Raw genomic sequence first — 25,678 nt, 5'->3', positions numbered from 1 at the left:
ATAAGCCACTGTTACTGAGGACAATGCTGCCCTGTCAAGGATGTTGAGGGGGGAGAAAACAGTTGAATATAACTGTTTTAGGAAGTCCACAAAAACTGAAAAAAGATAGGCCAGCAGCCTGAAGCTCATTTCAGGTTGAATTTGTAAAGGGCCCAGTCAGCACTCTTTTACAGTTTTCCTAGCAACTTGGCTTAGCTCTAGATTAGAAGAATTAAAACAAATTACCCAGTGCTGGGCATTAATGTGGTAAATATGGCAGAGAGTCAGGGAGACATCATCTACTAGAACAAAAATAAAACAAAAAAGATACGTGCTCAGCAATTTCACTTCTTCATATTACCCTAGACAAAATGGCTTGCATGAAACAGGAATTAAAATAAGAATATGCTCAGTGCAGCATCTGTTTATTATAGCTTTTTTTGAAAAAGACTATTAATATGTGTGCTTAGTCTCTCAGCTGTGTCCAACTCTTTGTGACCCCGTGGACTGTACCCCCCCAGGCTCCTCTGTCCATGGGGATTCTCCAGGCAAGAATATTAGAGTGGGTTGCCATACCCTCCTCCAGGGGATCTTCCCAACCCAGGAATCGAATTGGGGTCTCCTGCATTGCAGGTGGATTCTGTACCAGCTGAGCTACCAAGGAAGTCTATTAATACAATGAATCAAAGTACCCATTAACAGAAGTCAAACTAAGGCATATTTATACTCTGAATCATTATGCAGCAGTTAAGAATGAAACGGTCAATATGCACCAATTTAGAAAGCTCCCCACAACCCAGAGCTGATGAAAAATATAGAACCATGTATGGTATTGATAACGTTTGCTTTTTTATTTCTTTAATTTTTAAATTAAATTTAATTTTTAAATGAATTATTGTTGTATTTATGTGTTTACATTTTATCTTTTGACTGTACCATGCTCCATGGTATATGGAGCATGTAGGATCTTAGTTCCCTGACCTGGGATCGAACCCATGCTCCCTGCATTGGCAGAGTGGAGTCTTCTAACCAACGGACCACCAGGGAAGTCCTACAGCACTCGCTTTTTTAATAGGTGAGCACTCGCTTTTTTAATAGGTGAGCACAAACACGCACCAATCAATTCTTCAAGTGTCCCCAAATTGTGGTACCTGAACCTGGGAACTGGCTCAAAATGCAAGTTCTCAGACCTTCCCCCAAAAGGATGAATCAGCCATCTGGATTCAGCAACACATATCTGTGCAAACCCCCTGATGCATGCAAAAGCCAGAGGACTGCCAGTCTACACAGCTCTATCTACACATCCCCAAGGAAGGGATTGACAGGACTCATACCAACTGAGGTCTCTGAGCAACTATCTTTATCTATATACCTAACCCCTTTTTTAAACAAGGAGACTATATTTATGCATTGCTCCATAAGATAGAAATAATTTTTTTCAGATACTACATGTAGAGATAAAGGAACGACTAACTACACAATTGTATTAACAGTAGAGGAAACGTTGATGCAAAGAGAGAACAGAAGTTCCCTAAGGGCTGCAGAAATGTTGGAGGTCACAAACAGGAAAACAAGCCCTGTAGGAATTTTACTCTAGAGCAACAGAGTTTAGTTGGTCTTACTGGTGTCTCCTGTGGGGAAAATGCAGGACAGTCAACTCTAGTAAAGGACAGCTAGCTACCAAAGGAGAAAAAAGAACAACGCAGACATTGTTTTGGAAAAGCTAAACTTTTATAAAGTCTTTCGTTGTACTGTTTTGTTGATTCTTCAGCATCACTCTGCAGTTGTCAAAGCCACACGCTATGCCACTGTCATCCTCACATCTACTGGGACTGTTCTGCAGGTGACAAAAAATGGAGCTTTGAAACCGAAGTAATAAACTTTAGTGCTCACCTCTATCCACTATTCTTCTAAGTGTTGATTATCCCCCTTCAAGGGAGTGGGCCCTGGAAACACACATGCACACAAAGACCTACAAATACATACACACACTGTATTTTATTTCTTAACTTGAACATCAGAAGTAAAATCAACCATTACTGTCAATATTTAAAAAAATAAACACACAAACGTAGTCAGGAATCCTCTTTAAAATAAGGTTTATAGGCACCTGTATTTAAAGCCTAAATATTTAAATATATATAGGAATCTGTATATTTAAAATATAAACCTATATATTTAATTTTCAGTTGAGAGATGGCAATAAGAGGTGACCTATCAACCTCCATACTATTGCTAAAAGTCATGCTCTAAACCAGAGATATAAATAAGTGGTATTTTATAAAGATTTATTAATTTTCCAATTCTACATTTTTTTAAAAAAGTGAGAGCTTAGCTGACTTTGTATCAAAAGTGCATGGTGTCACCCTTGACACATACAACAATTTTAACAGCCAACATCTAAAACAGCCTAGATACTCTTCCTTAACTTTTCCACAAAAGATCAAGTAAAAGTTTTGCTGTCTATAACAAATGCTCTTCAAATTTCACTTAAGAGAAAAAGCTGAATAAAAGTACACTCTCTCTCGGGGGTTTTAGGAACATCAGCTCCTACAGTTTCAAGCTTTATCCTCTTGGATATATCGAGGTCATCACAACCCACTTGTTTTATACAAGCAAAATCCCATGCTGGAAGCAACTGCAGAACTACAAAGAAAAACAGCTGTATGCCATTCAATTTTCTGGGCCATGTTTCTCCATGGTACAGAGAAAAATAATTTCTTTTTTTAGCCTAAAAGAAAGCACAGTTATCCTCATCTTCCATCGTTCAACCAATTACCTTTCTTCCTTTAACAAGGCCAAATTTTTACTTGTATCCGCGTAAGAAGTTTGGGTTCTTTACACAGAGAAGACGAAGCAAAAAATGTTGTGACACTCTCATATAATGGAAATGTCCAATTAAAAAAAATCACCACTACATCAAGAGTATTAAAGTCACAGACATAGAGAACAGACTGGTGATTGCCAAGGGGGAGGAGAGGTGGAAGAGAAAAGGATTGTGACTTTGAGAATGATTAGCAGATGCAAACTATTCTATATAGAATGGAGACAACAAGATCCAAGTGTACAGTACAGGGAACTATATTCAATTTCCTGTAATAAACCATAATGGAAAAGAATATGAAAAAGAATGTATGTGTGTGTATATACATATATATAATGTATAACTGCATCACTTTGCTATAGAGTAGAAACTAACCAACACTATAAATCAACTATACTTCAACCAAAGAAAAAAGCGTTAAAGAAAAACATACTTTACCTCTAAAGAGAACAGACTTAAAACTTAAGAAACAGAGCATAACTGTAAGGTGTAAACTATACTACAAGATCATTTTGCAATCAATTACAACATATCTATGTCTAAATGCATTAGGAAGCAAGTTCATGTAAAAGCAAGACATGGAATATAATTGCCTTTAGGTCAATATTTGTCAGAGAAGGCCTAAGCATTTACTGATAAGCAGCTCTCAGTATAAACAAGAGCCTGGCATCTGTTAGTTCAACAAAGGAACACTGCAACTCTGGGAAGCTGTGCCTTCCAGGGGCGTGTGGGCTTGAAAGGCACCTTTTGAGCAGACATTTCTGAATGCCTAGTAACAGCTGAAGAAAGGAAAAAGGCTAGCCCTACCTCAACCTCCCCACCCAGGCCCCCTGACCTTGGGAGCAGGTCAGTCTCGAACATCTTTTTCCTCCTCTGCTCCATCTCCATCCTCATCACCACCACCCAGAGGTAGAGAGCTGATGCTGAGATGAGGGGCTGGCCACATTCTCAGGGTAGTCTGGAGGAGCCAGGCCAGCCCACCACCGTAACTAACAGGACCACGTGGGCAGAAATGAACCACCCGGGCTGCGAGGGGACCCAGGATGGCTGCAGCTCCCAGAGGAGGTACCCAAAGCAGTTGTGAAAACATCTATCCTCCTTAACCCCTACCCCCACCAAAATGTCCTTTGCACTGAATACTGGAAACTGTGCCTGGCAATCCCAGCTTTAAGGTCAATCTCTTGGGTGAAAGAAGTCAGGCACAAGCAGTTCTTAGGTTCCCTTTGAACTGAGGAAACCTGACCTCCTGAAGGCCTGCCAAAGAAAGCAGCCTCAGTTTCAAGTTAATGCTCCTGATTAAGAAGCTGAGTCGTAACTCTTGACAGGGTGTGCGCAGGGCATGGGGAGGAGGGCGGGCAGACAAGAATTCCTGAATAAAGAAAAGGAGGCCCGCACTTTGGTTTTCACTTGCATTAGAACGTTTTTATTTCCCTGAGTACACCTGTCCCTTTACTAACATGTATATTCAAAGGCAGAATGATGCTTACAAACCAACAAATAAATGTGGGCGAGGAGTACTTAAGACTACAGAGGTCACTCAGTTCTTTATAAAAGGAATGCTTTATTACAGTCTATTATTATGTAATATCTTCAAAAATAGAAATGTTTTATTGCTTTGCATTTCTACATGCTTCTCTAATAAGATTATGTTTAACTTATGCCCCCCAGAATGATAAAGAATTACTGTAAAGCATATAAAAATGCTCAACATGTTAACTTCAGCTGCTTTAATGACACAATGCCCAGGAACTGAAGGAAATCAACAACAGCCACAAAAGTGAAAGTTAAAAGTGTTAGTTGCTCAGTGGTGTCCAACTCTTTGCAACTCTATGGACTGGCTGTCAGGCTCTCTGCCATGCAATTCTCCAGGCAAGAATACTGGAATGGGCTGCCATTCCCTTCTCTGGGGGATTTCCCCCACCCAGGGATTGAACCCAGGTCTTCTGCATTGCAGGCAGATTCTTTACCATCTGAGCCACCAAGGGAGCCCCAACAACAGCCGTGTGCTATGTGCTAAGTCACTTCTGTTGTGTCTGACTCTTTGCGACTCTATGAACCATAGTCAGGCTGGCCATAGCTGCTTCCAAAAAAAAACCGTATAGGACTGCCTGAGAGCTGCTCACGGTTGCCCACCGGAATAAGCCTCAGTAGGAACAATTCCTCAAAAGGAGTCCAGGCTTCCACAGGGAGCGGCAGGAGGTGAGGACATGCCTCCCTCCCAGCTCTCTCTTGCCTCCATCTTTGCCTCTTCCCTACAATAGCCATCTCAAGACTGCATTTGCAGATACAAAATTTCTTTTTTCTGCCCTGGGTCTTCACTGCTGCTCTTCGGCTTTCTCTAGTTGCAAAGAGTGAGGCCTTTTGCAGTACACGGGCTTCTCACTGTGGTGGCTTCTCTCGTTGTGGAGCATGGGATCTAGAGCGTGGGCTCAGTAGCTGTGGCCCAGGGGCTTAGTGGCTCCTTGGCATGTGGGATCTTCCCGGACCACGGATTGAACCCACGTCTCCTTCACTGGCAGGCAGGTTCTTATCCACTGTGCCACCAGGGAAGCCCCAGACCCAGGGATTTTTGCCATATGGGTATCAAAATAGTTCACGCCTCCATGGTTCCCACAACGTTTCACAGGCAAGATTCCTTACACTGGAGACTTGATATTATTAAATAAATCAGCTCCACTGAGGTAAATCTATGTCTGCAACAAATTAATTTAAAATGAGATCTCTCTACCTGATTCCCAGGTACCTCAGTGGTAAAGAATCCACCTGCCAATGCAGGAGAATCCGAGATGTGGGTTCCATCCCTGGTTCGGGAAGATCCCTTGAAGGAGGGCACAGCAACCCACTCCAGTATTCTGGCCTGGAGAATCCCATGGACAGAGGAGCCTGGCAGGCTGCAGTCCATAGGGTCACAAAGAGTCAGACAAGCCTGAAGCGACTGAGAACGCACCTACTGAGAGGTGGTAAATATTGCGTAGAAACTACATGATCCTGGGGGGGCTCTCTAAGCCCCCTACGTATCAAACCCTCTCACCAGGAAAACAGAAGAGGAAGAGAACATCTACAGAGAGCTGAGGGAGGGTAGGAAGAGGCATTCGCAACCCACCACTGCTTGGCTGGAGCCAAGAACACACCGAATTAACGGTTTAGCATCATCGCCACATAAAAGTTCCTTTCTATGCACATAGTACTAGTCGAAAAGAATTAAGAATTTCAAATTCTTCCAAAACTGAAAGAGCAAAACCATCCCCACCTTGTCCTCTGTACCCTTTCATCCACCTTTTGCAAACTCGAAAGAAAGGACAGCAAAATGCCACTCTCTTGTGCAGGATGCACCCGCAAAGGACACAACAACATTTGAAAAAAATGTTCAGTGTGGAAACTATGGGTGCAACATACTGCTATTAACGGGAACATGAACACACATAAAAAATTCAACTAAATGGCATTTCACTGTCAAAAGCAAGAGGGTGGCTGGGCAGACAGGCAAATTGGTCAGGAGAAGCAGGAGAGTCAGAGAACACAGGGGTTCCTGAAGCTCTCGCCCAGTAACAGCACCCAGAACCTGGGTGGAAGGGGCCACCCACCCAGAGGCCCCTCCCTCAGCTCAGGGAGCTGGAGCACCTGCTGGTGGCCAACGTGTCATATCTAGAGTACAAGGTGGAAGTGACAATATGACAAGGTCCATATCCTGGGATGGCAACAGACTAGAACTGCAACTAACTAACCACTTCCTTTAATTTCTTTTTTAGTTTATTTTATTGAAGTATATTTGATTTATAACATGTTAATTTCTGCTGCATAGCAAAGTGACTCAGTTATACATATACATATATACATTCTTTTTCATATTCTTTGCCATTACGGTTTATCACAGGAAACTGAATATAGTTACCTGTGCTACACAGCAGGACCTTCGGTTCAGTTCAGTTCAGTCAATCAGTTGTGTCTGACTCTGTGACGCCACGGACTGTAGCACGCCAGGCTTCCTCGTCCATTACCAACTCCTGAGCTTGCTCAAACTCATGTCCATCGAGTCGGTGATGCCATCCAACCATCTCATCCTCTGTTCTCTCCTTCTCCTCCTGCCCTCAATCTTTCCCAGCATCAGTCTTTTCCAGTGAGTCAGTTCTTCGCATCAGGTGACCAAAGTATTGGAGCTTCAGCTTCAGCCTCAGTCCTTCCAATGAATATTCAAGACTGATTTCCTTTAGGATTGACTGGTTTGATCTCCTTGCTGTCCAAGGGACTCTCAGGAGTCTTCTCCAACACCACAGTTCAAAAGCATCAATTCTTCAGCGCTCAGCTTTCCTTATGGTCCAACTCTCACATCCATACATGACCACTGGAAAAACCACAGCTTTGACTAGACGGACCTTTGTTGGCAAAGTGATGTCTCTGCTTTTTAATAAGCTGCCTAGGTTGGTCATAAATTTTCTTCCAAGGAGCAAGAGTCTTTTAATTTATGGCTGCAGTCACCATTTTAAGTGATTTGGGAGCCCAAGAAAATAAAAGTCTGCCACTGTTTCCATTGTTTCCCCATCTATTTGCCATTAAGTGATGGGACCAGATGCCATGATCTTAGTTTTCTGAATGTTGAGCTTTAAGCCAACTTTTTCACACTCCTCTTTCACTTTCATCAAGAGTCTCTTTAGTTCTTCTTCACTTTCTGCCATAAGGGTGGTGTCATCTGCATATCTAAGGTTATTGATATTTCTCCCGGCAATCCTGATTCTAGCATGTGCTTCATCCAGCCCGGCATGTCTCATGATGTACTCTGCATATAAGTTAAATAAACAGGGTGACAATATACAGCCTTGACGTACTCCTTTCCCAATTTGCAAACAGTCCATTTTCCATGACCAGTTCTAACTGTTGCTTCTTGACCTGCACACAGATTTCTCAGGAGGCAGGTAAGGTGGTCTGATAGTCCCATTTCTTGAAGAATTTTCCACAGTTTGTTATGATCCACACAGTCAAAGGCTTTAGTGTAGTCAATGAAGCAGAAGTAGATGTTTTTCTGGAATTCTCTTGCTTTTTCTACGATCCAACGGACCTTAGTGTTTATCTATTTTATACACAGTAGTGTGTATCTGCTAACCTAAAACTCATAGTTTATCCCTTTCCCAAGCCCTTACCCTTTGGTAACCATGAGTTTGTTCTCTATGTCTGTAAATCTGCTTTTGTTTCATAAATAAGTTCATTTGTGTCATAGTCTGGATTCCACAACATGATATTTGTCTTTCTCTGACTCACTTCACTTAGCATGATAATCTCTAGGTCCATCCACGCTGCTTCAAATGGAAATATTTCATTCTTTTTATGGCTGAGTAATTATGTATATATACTACATCTTTATCCATTCCTCTGTCAACGGACATTTAGATTGCTTCCATGTCTTGGCTACTGTGAACAGTGCTGCTATGAACATTGGGGTGCTATTAAGTTTTAAGAATTATGTAGCCTCTGAGTGTTTCTAAGTTTGCTGAGACTCCACACAGAGAAACACAAACAGGTCAACTACTGAAGTATGATTTCTGAAAATTCCCAATTAATAATTTGAAATAATTTTTTCTAAGCTTTGAATCACTATACACACACCACCAGGGGCTGGGGCGGTGGTGGGGAGGGATCTAAATTAGCTGCTGCTGCTGCTACTGCTAAGTCGCTTCTAGTCGTGTCCGACTCTGTGCGACCCCATAGACGGCAGCCCACCAGGCTCCGCCATTCCTGGGATTCTCCAGGCAAGAATACTGGAGTGGGTTGCCATTTCCTTCTTCAGTGCATGAACGGGAAAAGTGAAAGTGAAGTCGCTCAGTCGTGTCCAATTCTTAGCGACCCCATGGACTGTAGCCTACCAGGCTCCTCCGTCCATGGGATTTTCCAGGCAAGAGTACTGGAGTGGGGTGCCATCGCCTAAATTAGCTACACAATAGCAATGAAATTAATAATAAATGAACAAACTAGGAAATCTGTTTTCAAGGGTTTTTTTTTTAACCCCTACAGAAAAAAATTAATACTAATAAGAAACATAAAACATCTTGAATAAATCCATGACATCCCTTAAGTAAAAGCAAAACAAAAAGAACAAGAGCAACGAAACCTCTGAGTTCCACAGTATGTCTCAAATGGAGAAGGATAAAAAAGAAAAAGAAGAAAATGGAAATCAGGTAGAATAAAAAGACCCGAAAAGGGAAGGAGAACGGAAAAGCAAAGAGGGACGACAGAAAACTCAGAGAAACAACTACCCATGCGCACACCCAAACTGCAGGGAGCACACAGACCGCTGTGGGATCTGAGGTTTACGCAGCACTGGATTTTAGAAAATTATCCAAGGGACCTACTGCACTTTGCTTTCTGTTTGTTTTTTATATTGAATGAAAGATTCTTTAAATTCTAGAGTGCTTCACAGTTTTCAAAAGTTTCACACATGATTTCACATAATCCCACAGTAACCTTTCCCCCTTACCCCACATTGCCCTTCCCTGTTCCGTCTCCCGGTGCTCAATACTAGTTTGCTCTCTGTATCTGTGAGTCTGCTTCTTTTTTGTTTTACTTACTGCTACTGCTGCTAAGTCGCTGCAGTCGTGTCCGACTCTGTGCGACCCCATAGACAGCAGCCCACTAGGCTCCCACGTCCCTGGGATTCTCCAGGCAAGAACACTGGAGTGGGTTGCCATTTCCTTCTCCAATGCAGGAAAGTGAAAAGTGAAAGTGAAGTCGCTCAGTCGTGCCCGACTCTTAGCGACCCCATCGACTGCAGCCTACCAGGCTCCTCCGTCCATGGGATTTTCCAGGCAAGAGTACTGGAGTAGGGTGCCATTGCCTTCTCCCATTTCACTCACTAGTTTGTTGTATTTTTTAGATTTCACATATAAGTGATTATCATACAGCATGTATCTTTCTCTGACTTATTTCGCTTAGCATAATGCCTTCCAAGTCCACCTGTACTGCTACAAATGGCAAAATTTCACTCTTTTTATGACCGACTAGTATTCCATGGTATATATACACCACATCTTCTCTATCCATTATCTGTCAGTGGACACTTTGGTTGCTTCCGTATCTTGCCAACTGTAAACAATGCCGCTGTGAACACTGGAAACCTAGTGCCTTGCCAATTGTAAACAATGCTGCTATGAACACCGGGGACCCAGTGCACTTTGAAAAGTTGGCTGTTTCATCATAGGTCACTGCTTTTCAAATTCAACAGCAACAGTTGCCATTGTGAAGAGAATAATCAGACTAGGAAAATGTCATCAAACCTTCATGGGCAGTGACCACAGGCCCAGCCAGAGGTCACTGCAGAGCAGCAAGGTGCCCAGCCCTGGAGTCTCTAATCGGGGCTAAAAAGAGGCAGGAAGTTTGGGAAGGGACTGTAATGATGGGAAAAATAAAAGCCAAGAGAAATCTGCCATGTTATCTTTTTGTGTGTTATGTGTTCAGTCGCTCAGTCATGTCCAACTCTTTGCAACCCCAAAGACGGTAGCCCCCAGGCTCCTCTGTCCACGGGATTTTCATTTCCCAGGCAAGAATACTGGAGCAGGTTGCCATTTCTTACTCCAGGGGATCTTCCCAATGCAGGGATCGAACCCACATGTCTTACGACTCCTACACGGATGGGCAGATTCTTTACCACTGTGTCTATCTTTACTGTTAGTCAAAATCTTCACTGAATGCCTGAAGCAGCAAATAGTAAGTAGCTACCTACTGAAAAATCACCAAGGCAGCTGATGGGAAGGTCAACAGTGACCCAGCTGGCTGACTCCCCAGTGGGGGGACTGCCATTCTGGAGGGAAAATATTTCTCAAGAGATTATGACAAATTCAGATGTGGCATAAATCAGCCCTGCACCTGAGATCCTCCATGAAGAAAGGGAGTGCTCATAACTTCAGATCTGCCCTGAGAAACTGCTGGTATAAAAAAAAAATTACAGCTTTATTATGATTTGGCTCTAATGTCAACTCGAGGCTAAATTGCTTCTGTGGCCCTCATTCCACCTGGAGAATGTATCATGCTTTCATTTCACAGATATTTAATAAGTACTTATTCCCCACAAGGTTCTTACACATTCAAGTGAATTATTGCTTACAGACTTAAGCATCTTGAAGGTCAAACTCTAGAATAGGACTATTAAAATACATTGTGCATTAAACGCATCATAACCAAAACCAGTGACCTACACAGGACTGGCGCATCCAGTTATTCTCCCTTGCCTCGCTTTCTTCTCTCATTTTACAAACAGGCACAAAGGTCAAAACAGCATCCTCTCTGTGTCTGGAAGTAAAAAACAACACTCAGTGCAGGCAAGCAAATCACCAAGGTAATCCAGATTTCCCTTTAAAATACCATCTTGCTTCTCAAAGGGGCAGTCTCTACACACACACACATACACACACACACACACACACACACACACACACACACACACACACACACACACACTTGACCCTTCTCAAAGGCGCAAATCCATAGCATCTGCCCTGTTCCTTCTCCTCAACTCCCTCCCGACCCTTGGAGCTTGGATCTCTTAGCATCATCCATAATTGGTCCTCATCACCAAAGCCAGTATCTACTGTTTCCCCTCAATCTACCTGGCCTCTCCAGAGCCTGTGCAAGTTACACTCCCTATCCTGCACCTTCCTCTCCCTGCCCTGAAATCTTCAGATTTCATGTTCTGTTCTACTTTTGTTCCTGGGCCGTCTCAGCAACTTAATAGCTTCAAATATCACATGTGCTAATATGGAAGTAACATGCTAATAATTAATAGCTACAAATGATCACATGCTCTCCTGCCCAGCTCCTTCTCTTAGAGATCCATAGTTCACCCCTTACCCAGCCACACCGACATCCCACAAGGACCTGGTGGTGGTTTTAAAACACGTGCACACATCCGTTGTAGGCACCCTCTTCCCACCAAAAGTGGTGTCTAACTCTCCCTCCTTGAATCTGGGCTGGCCCTTGTGGCACATTCCTAACAGAACAAGGAGGAAGTGACTTCACATGACTTTGAGGCTAGGTCATACAAAGCCACACAGCCCCTGCTGGCCTCTCTCTTAGGACCCACGGGTTGGGAGCACTGGGGTAATGTAAGAAGCCTGTTACAGGGCATCCTGAGGGGGCCTGATGCTGCATCAACAGCATGCTCTCCAGCTAAAAACAAGCAAGCAAATCACCATCCTCAAACAGGTCATGCTGTTTCCACCAGAGACCATGGGGACTCAACCAGGTGCCCGAGGAGACCCAACTGCTGGCCCTCATGTGGGTAAGGAAGCCTTCAGACGAGCCCTGCCTCGTGCTACAAGCCTCCCAGCTGAGCCAAGTGGAGGAGAGACAAGCTGTCCCCACCATGCCCTGCCCACATACAGGTCTGTGACCATTAAAAAAAAAAAAATGCTGTTGTTTTAAACCACTAGGTGTGGGGATGGTCTGTTATACAACTTTGGACAAATGGAACAGACCTCAGAGGTAACACACACCCCAAATGAGATTCCCTGTCTCTCCCTTGCCTCTGGTCCCTTTCCAAGTCCATGCGGTCTGAAAAGCCCAAGGGCTTTTCTTTATTCTCTGCTCTTCTTTATTCTCAGATCCTCGCCCTTCACATCTGACCCATTCTACCCAAAGATCCCTCAGGAATCCAGCACCCCCCATCGCTGGCATGAAACACAGTGACAACCCCCCTGCTTGGTTAGCTAGTCCCTTCTACATAGCTGCCAAAATGTTACTCTAAAACGAAACTCCCACCTGCCACCACCAGCCTATTCCTGTATAGCACAGTCCTGAATCTAGAGCCCAGCACACAAGACTCACACACCTCTAGTGACCACCGTGAACTCGTCACAGGGAATTTCTGAGGATCACCAGCATCTTTTTGCCCTTTCATGCCTCTGCACCTTTGCACATACTGAAGCTTCTTCCCAAATCCTCTTCCGAACCCTTCCTTCTCTTACCTCTTATCAGGATTCCTACTTAGCCTTCAAGTTCAAACGTTACTTGAGGTTAGATTCCAGTCCTGATGACCAGCCAGAGTTCCTCATTTCCTTCTCAGTCAGCCAAGCAGTACTTACAACCTCCACTTCACTACAGTGGCCGAACTCGCGGTATGTTTCTCCAGCCTGGCCTGTGAGGGCAGGCATCATATCATGTGTGCGTGTGTGCTCACTCAGTCATGTCCGACTCTCTGTGACCCTACGGGCTGCAGCCCGCCAGGCTCCTCTGGCCATGGGATTCTCCAGGCAAGAATACTGGAGTGGGTTGTCATGACCTCCTCCAGGGGATCTTCCCAATCCAGGGATTGAACCCACGTCTCCTGTGTCTTCTCCATTGCAGGTGTATTCTTTACTGCTGAGCTACCAGGGAAGCCCGCATCATATCATAATTATCTCCACATAAATGAAATGTTTAATCTGAATTGGAAATCAGTGAATTAGCATTTTACAGAAATACAAACATTCCGTTTTAGAATTAGTATCTATCAAGCCCCCATGTCAGTCACAGATTTTTACTTAAATTTCACAAATAGTCGAGGTATAATCAGCCTCAAAGAGGTTGAGTGACTTATCCAGTGTCTCATAACCAGAAAACGATGAAGCCAAATTTTGAACCCAGACATAACTTCAGCTCCAGCATTCGTTACCCTGAATATTTACAATCAGTTCTGGTGCGTGAGGACAGACACAAGGCCACGTTCTGGTGTGGACACCGGTCCTAATGCTCCCTCGCCCATGGTAGCTACCACAGAATGGCATCATTTTGAACAGCACCGTTCATTATACTTTTAGGTAGCAGAAGGACAGGAACGCTATGGCCAAATAATTCAGACTTAAAACCCAGCTCTGTCTGTGTCAAGTGTTGTGCCTCTGGAGAAGTTATTGCTCCATTTTCTCACATCTTGTTTCTTCATCTGTAAAGCAAGGATGTGGCTCACAGGTTTGCTCTAAACATTTTCAAAATGAAACACGAAAAACATTTAGAACAGAACCTGCTCTACAGAAAACCCTGAGCAGATGTTGTTGCTGCTATTAGTGGTAGTAGTGGTATTACTAAAAGTGACCCAGCAAAACCCTAGCTGGAAAACTTAAGTCATTATAATGCAGGGCTTGAAGTGGTGTCCCTTCAGATTCCAATTTTGTTTGAATTTGTTGGAAGGAAAATAGTTCTTAAAAGTGTGAAGTGTTCCCAGCCCTTTAAACTGATTTGCAAATGTAGTTGAAATTGTTCTTGGCCGCCCAGGGTTACCCTTTGAGAAACAACAGGTGTGGGACAAAGGTTTTGTAACAATATCCACATCTAGCAGAGAATGGAGAAGTAATGATCTCTCAGCTTCTGTTTCCTCATATATAAAACAAAAATGATACCAATCCTATTACCTTGCATTAGTGAAAGACTGAACTGAAATAATATGTAGAAAAATTAGAAAGAGTTGTGCAAAAAGCAGGTATAATCATCACCATTCCCACTGCTAATAAACTGACATACCAAAAGTGATATACTCAGTATGTACCAAAATGGAAAGTTGATCATCAATTTGCTAAAATGCTCCAGCCAGCGGAAATGTTTGCATTTTTCCCTCTTTATATTATTTTCATTCTGGTTAACTAGTAGCAAACTTTTTCCACCACTGTCAACATCCCTACTGCCCTTCTCAATTTCATTGAAAGAAAACTTCTACAATGTATCAACATCACCTGTGCCTCTTAAATTCAGAATACATTAGAAGCAAATAACTACTTTTGATAGAATAGCATAGAAAACATTTAAGAAAGTTATTTAGTGAGCACTACATCCAACATCCTTTGGAGAATAAACATTTAATCAGCACTGACTCCTCCTCTACTTGTAAATGTATACATATATACTCTGATGTCTACACTTGAGAAGCAAAGTACCAATTTGGCTTCTATTTACAGATCAGACTTGCAGTGATTATGTATAAAACAATAAGCACATTTGGAACAGGTATTCTTGTCTTCCTGCCAAACTATTATCTTTCCCTCTTAACTTTTTCTATCTAATCCCATGTGACTCTATATATGCTAGAAAGCTTTCTAATGAATATACGTACAATAGGACAAATATTTCTGGAGTACCAACTACATACACACTTGAATGAGAGTTTGGAATACAAACAGAAGAACAATCTCCTACTGACACTTCATTTCTAGCTAAGCACAAATCTTAATGGGTTGGATAAACTGCTATCTTTATTCCTACAGCCCTATTCATTACACTATAAGCTCTTTTACCACACCACAATGCCTCCAAAAAGCTCAGAATACAAGGGGTGAAGTTTGATCCTATTAAGTAAGTTCTCAGTCCAAAACTTTATTTGGTCATGTTTTATATCACTTTTAAGCTGACATGTACATTTGCATAGCTGTAACATGAACTACGGGAGAAGGCAATGGCACCCCACTCCAGTCCTCTTGCCTGGAAAATCCCATGGACGGAGAGGCCTGGTAGGCTGCAGTCCATAGGGTCGCGAAGAGTCGGACACGACTGAGCGACTTCACTTTCACTTTTCACTTTCATGCATTGGAGAAGGAAATGGCAACCCACTCCAGTATTCTTGCCTGGAGAATCCCAGGGACGGGGGAGTCTGGTGGGCTGCCGTCTATGGGGTCACACAGAGTCAGACACGACTGAAGTGACTTAGCAGCTTAACAGCAACATGAAATACAGTCACCACGCCTACAAGCCAAAGCATGCAAATTAATAGTCCTACCTAAAACCACTACTTTTAATATTTATTACAAAAGCATCTAAACAGAAGACATAAACACACAGAGAAAGAAGTATTAAAGCAACTGAGAGTCATGAAAGTTATTCTAAAAACTGTCACCAAGAAAATACCTGCTCTTAATAATGTCTTCTGTTAGAAAAATAACATAAAAGATGCAACATAACCAAAACCAAAATAGAAAAAATAAATATTTTCCACAAAACACAAAGGCTTAATATGAACAGGAGAGGGAGGTGGCAGCAGCAGAAGGCAAAGATGCAATTTTAAAATGAAGGAGGGGACTTCCCTGGTGGCTCGGTGGTAAAGAATCCGCCTACCAGTGCAGGGGACACGGGTTTGATTCCTGGTCTGGGAAGAGCCCACACACTTTGGGGCAGCTGAACCCGTGGCTCTCAAGCCTGTGAGCCACAACAGCTGAGCTCGTGCACCACAATGATGAAGACCACGCACCCAGAACCCAAGCTCCACAACAAGAGAAGCCACTGCAATGAGAAGCCCACACGCCACAGAGAGCAGCCCCTGCTTGCCACAACTAGAGAAAGCCCACAGGCAGCAACGAAGACCCAGTGCAGCCAAAAAATAATAAGTCAATTAAATTTTTTTAATTTAATAAAATAAAGATATTAAAACAATGACGGAACAACCAATCTCAAAAGGGGAACACAATGGCTAATATCATCTACAGCCTCTTAGAAGGTGGAAGAAGTTTAAATGAAAAGAGATGGCATTTTTTTTACCTATAAGCTTTATAATTCTTTTTTTTTTTCAAGGCAATGACATCTGTGCTGAAAAAGAAACAACCAAGAGTGACAAAGGCACTTTATAGAATGGGAGAAAAATGTGTAAACCATAGATCTCATAAGGGCTAAGTATCCAGAATACAGTAATAATTAATAATCCAATCATAGGCATTTCTCCAAAGAACACATACAGATGACCAAGAAGCATTCAATATCACTCATCATCAGGAAAATGCAAATCATAACCACACTGAGATATTATATTATCTCAGCTCAATTAGGAAGGCCTCTATCAAAAACAGAAAATGAAAAGTGTAGCTGAGGATATGGAAAATTGGAACCCACACAGGCTCCCTCTCTCTGCAGGTGTTTGGTCCCTACAATGTTCTCTTTAAAATAACTTTTGGTGAGAATGTAAAATGGTACGGCCACAGCGGAAAACAGGAGAGAAGTTCACAAACAAAACAAAACAAAACACCTAAAAACAGAACTACCATATGAGCCAGCAATTTTATTTCTGGGTATTGAGGAGTTCAGAACAAGTCTCCCTCAAACGTACCACTTTGGAATTGAGACTATTTTGAGCTGAAGGCAATCAAAATCCAGCAGATTGAGGAAAACCTTTTGTTTCCCCCTAACCTGTCTAAAAGAATTTAGATAGGAAGGGAACTATCACAAGAGATAACTACAAATAGTACAGGTGAGGTGGGGTGAACTGCGGGCAGCCAGACTGGGGCTAGAGATCAAAGTCCTCTCTGGGCCCCCACCGTCCTACAGGAAATGGAAAATACTTTACCAAACCTTCTCTCCATCTTCCTGTGAATTGTCTTTCTCACCTTTCAAGACCCAGAACCCTATCCCTTTCTCCATAGCTCAGAATGTCATGTAAGTCTCAACTGGCTAAACGCCTGAGGGTCTCATATTCTTGTAGGACTTCCGAACATAAGCAACTAAATTTGTTTTTCTCCTGTTAGTCTTCCCTATGTTAATTTAATTATTAGACAAGCCAAAGAACTAAGAAAGGTAGGGGAAATAAACATATCTTTCCTATAGTATATACCCAAAAGAGTGGAAAACAGGCCATAAAAGAGAATTTGCACACCCGTGATCACAACAGCCAAGAGGTGGGAGCAACCTAAATGCCCAGTGAAGGATGAACAAAGAAAATAAAAGATGATAAAGAAAATGTGGCATACATACACACTAGAATATTATATAGCCTTAAAAAAGATAGAAATCCTACAATATGCAATGACATGGATGAACCTTGAAGACATTATGCTAGGTGAAATAAGTCATAAAAAGACAAATACTGCATGATTCCAATTTAATGATGTATCTAAAGTAATCAAACTCACTGAAGCAGAAAAGAGACTAGTGGTTACCAGGGGCTGTGGAGAGAGAAAACTGTGTGTTGCTCAGTGGGTCCAGGGTTTCAGTCATCAAAATGAAAAAGTTCTAGAGATGTGTTACACAATAAAGTACACAGAGTTAACAATACTATCCTATACACTTAAATACAGTTGTGATAATATGTTTCTTGTCATGCATTTTTACTACAATAAAAAAGCAGTAATAATTACGTTTCCCAGAAAGCAATTTAGCCAAAGGCATGAAAAACCTAAGCATATTCACATCCTTTGTCCTGTCTCAAGAAATTTATCTTAAAACAACTTCTCTTTCAAGTATTATAATAGCTAAAATGAAAAGCAATCTATATTCCCACAAAAAAACAGTTAAACCTCAAATGCTGAAAGGGTACAGTTGTCAAAAAATATAGTTTGAAGATACTTTTTTCAATGGTACATTAAAATTCTTATTATCTAGTAGTATCCAAAATGCAATATAAAATTGTATATATAGTATGTACAATATAACTATGATGAACATATACTGGGACATTCAACAAAGAAAAAAACAAGGAAACAGGTCTAATAAAAAAAAAAAGAGAGAGAGAGAAAGGGAAATGAAGAGGATAGAGAACAGGGGAAGAGAAGAAAGCTATATCAGCTGCATTTCTGTTGGATTTTCATCCAGACCAAGTTGATTCTAATGTTCATTTGGAAATAAAATCTGGCAAGAACAGCTAGAAAAACATCTAGCAATAAAAAGAAAAATACAGTGATCGGGAGAGACTAGTCCTTCCAGACATTTTAACATGTTATGAAACCACAATAAGTTAAACAGTTTAGTTGCTAGGAGTGAACAGACAGAACAGGGGAAAGAAATGAATACAGACATTTAGTACTGACAACAGCAGTATTTCAAAGACCCCATTAGTCAGTGAATGGTGCTGGACAATCGAGGAGCCAATTGAGTTGGGAAGGAGGTTAAGATTCATAACTCACATTTCTTAATCAAAATAAACTCCAGATGGATGAAAGATTTAAAGGTAAAAAATAAAAACATAAATTCAAAGTGGGGATAGCATCTCTATGAATGATTCAAAAGCTCAAAGCTATTAAATGAAAACTGCCATCAACTAATATTTCTGCTCAGAAAAAAAAAATCACCAGAAAGTCAAAAAAGGAATGACACACTAGGAAAAAAATATATTAGCAATTCATGTCATGAAGAAATCAAGAAGAAAAGGATAAAACAACAGAAAAAACTGGCAAGGTATATGATCAGACATGTCACAGAAAATGAATCTAGACAGACCTCAAACGTATCAAAAGAAGTATAATGGCCTTCATATTAAGAAAAATATATAATAAAACACAGCCTGCGAAACATCCTTCCCCCCACAAGAGAAGCAAAGATGAAAAATGTGACAACACCCTGGCCACATGATAGAAGCAGATGCTCACACACGGCTGGTGGATTATAACTGGCACCACTTCTATGGAGCAGAATCTAGCACTATCAAAATTGAACAGTCACATTCTTCTAAGAATTCTTCCTACAGATACACCAGCACATTTATCAAATAATTTGCATTCAGATTTATTTGCTGCAGCTTTAATAACAAAATTTTAGGGGAAACTTAAATGTCCCTCAATAGGGAACAAGTATCATCTGTTGTGGTACATAACATGGGACATCTAAAAACAGACATCTACAAATAGCCCTGAAAAATGAAAACAACTCTATATAACATTGTGTTGAATGATCTCTAAAATATATACTGTATTTAAGTGGAAGAAGTTAGGTGCTAAATAACTTGTGCACTACAGCTTATATAACACACACACTAATATTGTACGTATTTAAATATGTGTGTGTATACCTACATAAGTAGAATCTCTCTGGATGGATGGAGAAGAAACTGTTAATAATGGTGACATCACTGCCCAAGGGAAATAGCCAAGGAGACGGGAATGGAAGGGAGATTTAACATTTTGCAAACTTTTAATCATTCTAAACTCTATCGTGTGCATTAATTACCTGGTCACACTAGTCAAAATGATGCTGCAGAAGGGTATTTTAAAAATATACTGAGTTTTAAAGAAGAGGCAAGATACAAGATGAAATATTCAATAAGAGATTATTCTGTGATTTGTTTAAAAGGACAGCTATATGGATGGATACAAACCAACATGCTAATAGTGATTTTCCAGAGTAGGATTATAGGTGGTTTTATGTTCTTTCTCTCCATCTGTATTTTCTGATTTTTCTAAAATGAACAATTCCTCTCAGCCACCAAGAAGCATTTTTAATTCAAACATTTTTTTTAACTTGCACTAGACATTAAATCCTTTGATCCCTTGGACATTTATTTTAATAAAAATACACTGCTAAGATTACGGGTTTCTGGTACCCACCCAGTTTAAATAAAATTTGGGAGAGTCTCAGAAGAGAGATTTTAAAACAATCAACAATTAAACAGAAATAATTAACCCTACAAGGAAAATAAAATAATGTGAGCCTCCAATACAAGGACCAGGAGCACAGACGGTCAGGGGATTTGGGTGTTCTCTTCAGTTGGGAACCTTGAGTGTATTTGCTTTTATTGTGTACATAGATTATTCTGTTTTGAGATCTCACTGATAGATCACAACCCCTCCTACCACTCAGCTCTCCCCTAGGGACCAGGCAGACTGCTGCAAAGAAATAAATGCAGGAAGTGAATGCAAGTTAACAAAGACATTAGCACCATATGGAAAGCAAGACCAAAGAAACCATGAAGCTAAGTGGCTCACATCCAGAGATCTGTGAGCAGACCTTCAAAGCTGTTACCCATTCATTTCTACATTTGTTTTATCTGTAAATCAACAACACCTCACCCTTTTGTTATTTCGAAGGCATAATTACCAGGCTGAAATATTGTGACCTATCATTGTGTCACTGTTTCATTGCAGGCTTCCCCTTTCGCCTGTTGTTTCAGCCATAGCAGCCTTCCCTTACCCCCTTAAAATATAAAGTTGTGGTGGTGTTTTAATTCAAACACAGATAAAATGCTGAGTGGCTAAGTGACTGTCACTTAATATAATGGTGCTAAATTACAAGTTATTACTAATATAAAAGAGTGTGTGCCTGCGTGTGTGTGTGTATGCTTAATTGTGTCTGACTCTTTACAACCCCATTTAGCTACTTTGAAAAAAAATCACAATTCAGCAGACAATCACAGATTTTGTATAAACATTATTCTAGCCAACACATTTTGCTGGTGAACCTGCAAGTTAAAAATCCAGGTTCCTCCTTCTCACTTGCAGCCAGGCGTCTACATGGACCTGCTCAAGACTGAATTATCTCCTCTGCTAGCTCATAGAGCTGACAGATAAACTTACTCTCCACACCAACTGCAGTCTTATCAGCAACTTTGTCCACCCAACCAAAGTTCTGTTACTTTAAAACACAGAGGAAAAAGAACAGGAGGAAGTGGGAAGCAAGTGATCAACTCAGAGGGACTCAGTAGGCTCCAGGGGCTGGGAGGAGACTGGCCCTTGAGCACTTACCTTTCATCTGAGGCAGTCAACAAACATTTCTGAAAAACTGTGTGCCGTGGGAACATAAAGATAAAAAGACAAAACAGAGGCAAAAGGAACCCAAAGTATAAGGAAAGGCCATGTGGTTGTTAAGACAGCAAAGCTATGTAACCTCAGCTGACCTTGCCCAGGCAGCTAGCTCCTCTTTCATCTAGAATCTGGCCTCCAGGTTCTCCACTTTAAGAGGATGGACTTCCCTCGCCCTCCGAGAATGACAATTAAACACAAGGAGTAACATGACTAACAAATATCTTTACTAAAGAATAATAACCGAAAATTAGAGACAGAAAAAGACCCCTCTTATAAACCAAGGGAGTTATTAAACATTTCTTAGACACATATACACAAACACACGCACAAACAGTAATCCTACAATAACCACATAAAGTGTATCAGCAAATTGTAATATTACAGAAGTACTACTGGCCATGATTCTTACCAGCCAAACTAGAACACAAAATCTAATAAAATCAGTCACTCCATTCACCTAATTCAAACACTAATATTTCATCTACTTTGAGGAGTATCAAACATAGCCACATATTCTAAAAACATCATTATGTTAAATATCACAGTGTAAGACATATACACGTATGCATGCTCACATGCCGGACACCCTCACTACCCCATCAAAATCCAGATAGAAAAATGCTGACTTATGTGGTGGCCCCTAGGCCTTCTCCTAACAATAATACATCTAAGACCTGTGAGGAGCTTTCTGACTCAAACATTTAAATGTTTACCATGTGCAAATCACCAGGTTACCCAACTGCGGACAAAAATGAAGTATATGCTTCTAAGTTCAAGAAGTTTGAAATCTAGACAATATGTGGACATGTGTATATATGTACATATATAATGTACTACATATATACTATAAACTACATACTGTATGGAGCTTCCCCATTCCTCAGCTGGTAAAGAATCTGCTTGCAGTGCTGGAGATATGGGTTCCATTCCTGGGTGGGGAATATCCCTTGGAGAAGGAAATGGCAATCCACTCCAGCATTCTTGCCTGGGAAACTGCATGGACAGATGACCTTGGCAGGCTACAGTCCATGGGGTGGCAAAGAGTTGGACACAACTGTGCACGCATGTACATACTGTATGAAACGAATATAAGACGAGATTACTTTGAGGAGTTGAGAGAAAGGAAAAGCTGGAAGGCTCCAAAAATCCTATTTTACAACTGATCAGAAGTAAACTACAAAACAGTATATATGGAATATAGTTTGACTTAAATGAAAACTCGTATGCATGAAGGCATATACTGGAGAGTAGTACATAAAAAAAAACAACAAACTTGCGTTAAGACTCAAAATAGTAATAATTCTTATCCCCACTTCCCAAAATTAACCTCAATATTGTTACTTTTTTTAGCCTTTATGTGTATATATTTAAAAGCGTCCCGTGAATCTGTGTTATGGTTAGTGTGGCTACTGTGTTATCATCAGTAAAGATTTCTAGGATGTGGCAATATTTAAATCTGAAAACCTAGTTCTACTATGCCACATCTCTCTCAAATAATGTTTACTGGAGCAATTTCCCTTGAGATACTATTTTCAGAAACAAGTGCATCCAAAGCTAGACTAAGGTTTCGTGTTGGGAGGTTTCACCTTTGATGGATAAAAGAGGACCCGCGCTACGAAAAATTCCCCGCCTCCAAACAAACCTAGAGACACTGCTCCACAATTGGGGGATGTCAAATGTTCGCAACCAAAACCAACGCCACGGGCTCAAATGCCACCAAAAATCCTAACCACGTTAAGAAGGAGAAGGCAGAAAGTCTCCACATGCGGGTGGGAGGGCTTCACGCGCCCCTCGTGCGGGGCGAAACGACCCACCGTCATCAGTCCCTCAGTTTCCGCCGGTCCTAGACCGGGGTGAGCAGGGCTCCCGGGCGCCGCTTTCCACCAAAGCGCTTCTCGATCCGCCGCCCCGGCTTCGAAAGCCTGGCGCCGGCCCTCCGCCGCTTCCCAGAACCTTCTCTGTATTTCCCTTCCTCTCGGCTCCGTGTCCAACACCCGCGCACCCTCGCGCGGTCCCATCCGCCCCCTCCGGCCGCCGGTTCCCGGCAGCCCGGCCCCACCAGGACCCGGGATCTGGCTCCGGGGACGCAGCTCGCGGCGCCGGCACCGCAGGCTCCGCACCTGCCCGGGCGCCAGGCCGCGCGCCGCCGCGCCCCGGACCCGGGCCCCCAGCCGCGCCGCGCCGGGCCCCGCGCCCACCCCGGAGGCGCCCGCGCCCTCACCTTGCTCGCTGCGGTCCATGTCTCCCTCCCGCCGGCAGCCCGTCCCTGCTCAGCCCGCCCGCCGCGCCGCGCTCCTCCCGTCCTCCACCCGCTGCTCCCGGGAAGTCCCCTCCCCCGGAGGCGTCGGACGCGGTGGCGCCGCCCGCGCGCGGTGGGGAGCGCTTTCCCGGGGCGTCACCCAACCACCTGACCCCGCGGGCCGGTGCGCTCCGCCGCGTCGGCGCGGGAGGAGGACCGGCGGGCGGTGCCGGGCGACGGGGCTGGGAGGGCCGAGTGAGCGCTGGCAGGAACCCGCCCGGTAGGAGAGGGGAAGGCGGGGACGGCGAAGACGCGGCAGCACCGTGGAGGCTGCGTGGGGACCGCGTGGGGACAGGAATGGCGTTACGTCCCACCCTCAAGTTATTTATCATCAGAAGTTTCCTCCGGGGCATTGACGATGCCCTTTCTCTACCTCCTCGAACACCTGCTCTTCTGTGCTTCTTGAGTGGCAAACGCAGGAAGGTTATTTCGAAATGCCAGTGGCTCCTTTTCCATCACATTTTTCATGTTCTCCTGCTCCCGAAATAATACCCTAGACTGTCTACCAGAGTAGGTTCGAAACAGGCCAAGAGGTTAAAATTGCGAAGAATCTCTCGAAAAAATGGTGTGGCCCTGTCTTTTTCATAGAGTGCAGGGTTTTAGGTGATAAATTCAGAAGATTTTCATGTAATAAAATCGGACTGTTTTGAGTGCAGGATTAAGGACCACACTCTGAAATGAGTTAAATGAATTAAATTAACCAAAGGGTAGAATTATCAACAGGGATCTTTTGAAAATATCAAAAGGCTTCACGTCCATTGATCAAGGGACAGTTTGAAGTTCCTGTAATAACACTTCGTAATTAGCATCAGCATTCGGTTTAAGTGTTCTGCAGTTACTGTCTTCCGTGAAGCCACATTGATTATTACATAGTTCTAAGGTGGTAGCCCAATTTCCTAAGCCATCTGGGTCTAAGAGGAAGGCAAGCTTCCTTGTATGCTTGCTACCTGGAGACTCTGGCTAGGCCTCCAGCCCACATTTCTTGAAACATCACAGGAGTTTGGCTGTTGCTACTATGTTTTTAAATTAGCAGCAGTTACCTGAAGGGACTTCATGCAAGTGTATCTGTTTCCCACCTGCATTGACAGCCTCTTCTCCTGAACTTTATTCGGTTTATCTCAATCCAATGAGACTTCTCCTCTTCGATCCTGCCTACTCCCACTGCACTTGGCTTCTCGCTTGTAGCACCCACAGCTCTCACTCATCTCCCAGGCCAGTCTGCCACAGTCATAGGTTTATGTTCCCAGCCCCTCTAGGTTATAACCCAGCAGCTTATGAGCTCCAGGAGGTCAGAGATCGTTTGGGTCATCTTTTCACTGCTTTAATTATGCCATGCAATGAATCAATATTATAAGTTTAGCTTTCAGACTAAAATTTCAAAATAAGATAAATTGTGTCCTCAGTCATGTCTGACTCTTTGGGGCCCCATGGACTGTAGATCAGCAGACTCCTTTGTCCATGAGTTTTCCAGTCAAGAGTACTGGAATGGATTGCCATTTCCTACTCCAGGGGATCTTCCCAGCTCCGGGATCGAAACTGCTTCTCTTGAATTTTCTCTCAGGCAGATTCTTTACCACTAGTGCCACCTGGGAAGCCAAGATATTAATATAGCATATCTACTATTACTAACAATCCAGTGTTTATAACAAAGATGTGCAATGATATATCTTTTTCTTTTTAAAATGTTTATTTATTGGCCGCATGGCACAGCATATGGGATTTTACTTCCTAGTTCCCTGACCAGGGATGGAACCCTGCATTGGACGTACTGCATTGGAAGTGCAGAGTTTTAACCACTGGACCTCCAAGGAAGTCACCTGTTTTTTGCTCTTAAATGACCTTTTAAATGTAACAGTAGTATATTTTTGCATAGGCAGGAAATATAATGTGGTCAAGAATTGTTGAGTAGCTGCTGCTCAGATAAACAATTGGAAAGACAATCTCTCAACCTATGAACTAACTTGTGGACAAATAAATAGCACTTGAAAATGGCAATGTTGCAAAATGTTATTATTCTTATCTATTTAATTTGCTATACAGTGGTGATCCTGTTAATGTATGTTGGAAGAGAGAGATGACTTGTATTTTGCTATACAGTGGTGATCCTGTTAATGTATGTTGGAAGAGAGAGATGACTTG

At 42.4% G+C, this 25,678-nt stretch overlaps 1 protein-coding gene and 1 long non-coding RNA gene across 5 annotated transcripts in view; both read right to left on the bottom strand.

Moving 5' to 3' along the window:
- TPD52 (tumor protein D52) overlaps positions 1 to 23,547 on the bottom strand; it is a 120,257-nt gene extending 96,710 nt beyond the window's left edge. For all 4 annotated transcript variants that reach the window (XM_081503337.1, XM_081503339.1, XM_081503338.1 and 1 more), the window contains exon 1: positions 23,462 to 23,547. In XM_081503337.1, the coding sequence (XP_081359463.1) occupies positions 23,462 to 23,480 (19 nt within the window). In that variant the 5' untranslated portion in view covers positions 23,481 to 23,547. The remainder of the gene's footprint in view (positions 1 to 23,461) is intronic.
- Positions 1,690 to 9,940, bottom strand: LOC145511005 (uncharacterized). The gene is made up of 2 exons (XR_014057364.1): positions 6,696 to 9,940; positions 1,690 to 1,816 (listed from the first exon to the last, which is right to left on the bottom strand). It is a non-coding gene; the product is annotated as an uncharacterized LOC145511005 (long non-coding RNA).
- Positions 23,548 to 25,678: the final 2,131 nt, after the last annotated feature.

The sequence above is a fragment of the Giraffa tippelskirchi genome, chromosome 6, assembly GCF_054371585.1.
Source record: "Giraffa tippelskirchi isolate mGirTip1 chromosome 6, T2T-mGirTip1v1.2.pri, whole genome shotgun sequence".
Taxonomy (NCBI): Eukaryota; Metazoa; Chordata; class Mammalia; order Artiodactyla; family Giraffidae; genus Giraffa; species Giraffa tippelskirchi.
Note: the sequence above shows the minus strand (reverse complement) of the source record. Positions and strands in the feature narration are given on the sequence as shown.